Source organism: Gavialis gangeticus, unplaced genomic scaffold (genome assembly GCF_001723915.1).
Source record: "Gavialis gangeticus isolate Ggan-Ray unplaced genomic scaffold, GavGan_comp1, whole genome shotgun sequence".
Classification (NCBI taxonomy): domain Eukaryota; kingdom Metazoa; phylum Chordata; order Crocodylia; family Gavialidae; genus Gavialis; species Gavialis gangeticus.
The window spans coordinates 95847231-95849998 of record NW_017728992.1 but is presented as its reverse complement, the minus strand read 5'-3'; the positions used below and the strand labels follow the sequence as shown (position 1 = coordinate 95849998).

General features: G+C 45.3%; 1 protein-coding gene across 1 annotated transcript in view; it reads right to left on the bottom strand.

Annotated features, from left to right (window-relative positions):
• The window catches only part of MYOM1 (myomesin 1), a 154798-nt gene that overhangs the window by 74653 nt on the left and 77377 nt on the right, over window positions 1-2768 (bottom strand). The window contains exons 15-16 of the mRNA XM_019525827.1: window positions 1970-2153; window positions 807-981 (exon numbers count right to left, since the gene is read on the bottom strand). Of these exons, the coding sequence (XP_019381372.1) occupies window positions 807-981; window positions 1970-2153 (359 nt within the window). The remainder of the gene's footprint in view (window positions 1-806; window positions 982-1969; window positions 2154-2768) is intronic.

The following is a 2768-nucleotide window of genomic DNA, read 5'->3' as shown; positions in this document are numbered from 1 at the left end:
TTCCTATCTCTTACATCTATACTAAAATTGCAGACACAAACTTCCTACTGTATTCAGTGTGTGAGTGTGTGAGTGTGTGTGTGTGTGTGTGTGTGTGTGTGTTCATAGGGTGAGTCACACAAGTACACCCCTCCATACACGTGCACCTATGCCTCCCCTTGCACTGTCATACACAAACCCAGCCACCCTACCCCCAAATTCACCCACACCCCACATACTTACACACCCACAGCCCCCACAAACCTATACCCACTCCCCACAATGTACAAGAATAAGACTTCATTTTAAGCTATTGTGCATTCACCACTATGTACACTATCCAAATGCATGTAAACCAGGACAAACATTTTTTTTGAAATCAAATTAATGAATGTTGATCACTTTTTAGAATATAATTTGGTATTTTTCTGGTTCTGAGATGGCAAAACCCCTTGCTGAAAGGAGTACTTCTGGGAGCAAGGGGAGGGACTTCTGGTGGCAAAGGTCAGGGGTTAGGGGATGGGACTTCTGGTCACAAGATGGAGACCAAGGGGTGGGGCACCTGTCAAGGGGTGAGGCTACCCATGCAGCCCTTGACAACTTGCCAAAATTTGGTAAGCAGCCCTCCATCCAAAATAATTGCCCTCCCAATCCTAAAGTGATTTAAGCCTTTGTTTGCTACTTTGGTATCATTAGTATTACTGCCACCAGTCCCTTGCACAGACTTTGGTGCCTGTCAAGAGTAAGCCACCAAAAAAAGTTGCCATGTTTGGTAACCAAAGCCAGCAAATCAGAAATCTTGCATTCCATGCTTTTGGATATATTACCTTGTGCCTTTCACTGGATTGTTGTTGCATGGTTCCCAATGACCAGATCCAACTATGCTTGCTTCTATGTAATACCCAACCAACTCCTTTGCATCTTGGGGTTCTGTCCAAGTGACAACCACTGACGTGTCTGTATTCCTGGTTGGTATAATACGGCCAGGAGCTTTTGGAATATCTGGTGGGGGAAAAAACAAAACCAAATGAATGACCAGTAACGCTGGAATTGTGCTATACTATAGACTATAATTTACATTCTTTTTTTGGTTGCACTAGTGTGAATCCAAATAACTCCACTGACTTCAGGGCATAACTTCTAGCATAATTCAGCCTTATGTTTTAAAAGCCACAGGTCCTTACTGTGACTACTATCTTAGATTTTCTTACACAAAAAGGAGTCTCTGTGTCCATGCAAGTATTATAAGCATCATATTTTTTCGGTAAAACAGTAATAATTAGGGCTGGCAACATGAACGCCACATGCCCCTGGAGGCTGAGGGGTATGGTGAGCTCCAGCAGGTGGCGGTAGCGGCGGGAGTGTGGCGGCAGTAAGTAGGGAGCTCCTGCAGGCAGTTGTGGAGCTGGCGGGGAGCGGGGACCGAGCACTGAACAGAGGTCAGTGAGCACCTGCAGACGGTGCCAGCAGCATCGGCGGTGGCCAGCAGCAATCATGGACTGCCCACAGGCGCTGCTGGTGGTGTTGGCAGCAGGGGAAGGGGTGGCAAGCGGCAACCACCTGCGGGTGCCGCTAGCAGTGTTGGTGATGCCTTTTCATAGGGGGTGCACTGTCATGCTCAGGGGTGCATGTGCACCCCCTATGCATCACCAATGGCTGGCAATATAGAGGAATTATTTTCAGTGAAAAACTGCAAACAAAAAAAGAGTATGAATTTGGATGAATTCCCTCTCCCCCTTGTGCAATTTTCTTTTCATGTATTTAACTTTTACTAAATCACTTGCTGTCTTTGCTGCAGTTTTTGTATCTGCCATTAATATACAATGGATCAATAACTCAGGTCATGATTAACTATGTAAAAAAGAACATATCTCTATCTACAGTCCACAGTAGTGCCAACCATGTAAAACCCATAAGTCTTCTTCCTGTAAAGTAATTCAACCATTATATAGTCTCAGAGACTGCATAATATAACTGGTAATGCACTTACCAAGTTTGTCACCCACCACAGTTGATTCTGTTGCTTCACAGGGCTCACCAATGCCAGCTGAATTACAACAGCGAACACGGAAATGGTAAGATTTCCCTTCAGCCAAATCAAAAACAGCAAAACGAGGAGATTTTACAGGGATCTCAGTGTTCACTCTCTGCCAGTTCTCGGTGCCTGCAATACACTGCAATCAAAAGGAGAAACAGTTTTTAGGACAAATATTCCGAGTACAAAGCTTAGAAAATTATCTAAGATGTCAAGCAGTTCCATCTGGACTGCCAAAGGCACAGCTATTATGGAAGAAAGACCCTGTACGCTTCTGTTTGGCAAGGCCTCAGAATGAATTAATAGATTTCTCACCTTTTAGGTGATCACTGATTCCAGAGTCCATGCCTATATGATTCCAGTGCCATAGCAAGGAAGTTTGGTGCCTGGGGCAAGACCAAAAACCACCGCCCCCAAACTTCAATTATTATAAAAATAAGTAATTTTAATTGTGTGCCAAATAAGAAAAATATTACATTTATTACCACATATATAACATACTTTCTGGGTTGGTTTGGGGGACCATGTCTTTGCAGGGAGCGGGAGAGGTGGGTTACACCACCCCTACTTTGGACTTTACTAGGGCATGAGTGGGCCATACCAATGCCTGTTGCAGGGAAGGAGCATGGGCTATACCAGTGCGGGTGCACAGCCCTACCTATGTGGCTGAGGAGGAGGGAGGAGGGTGGGAGGCAGCACTGTGTGCATGCTGCCTGGAAGCAAGTGGACTGTACCAATGGTGTGGGGTGGGGCA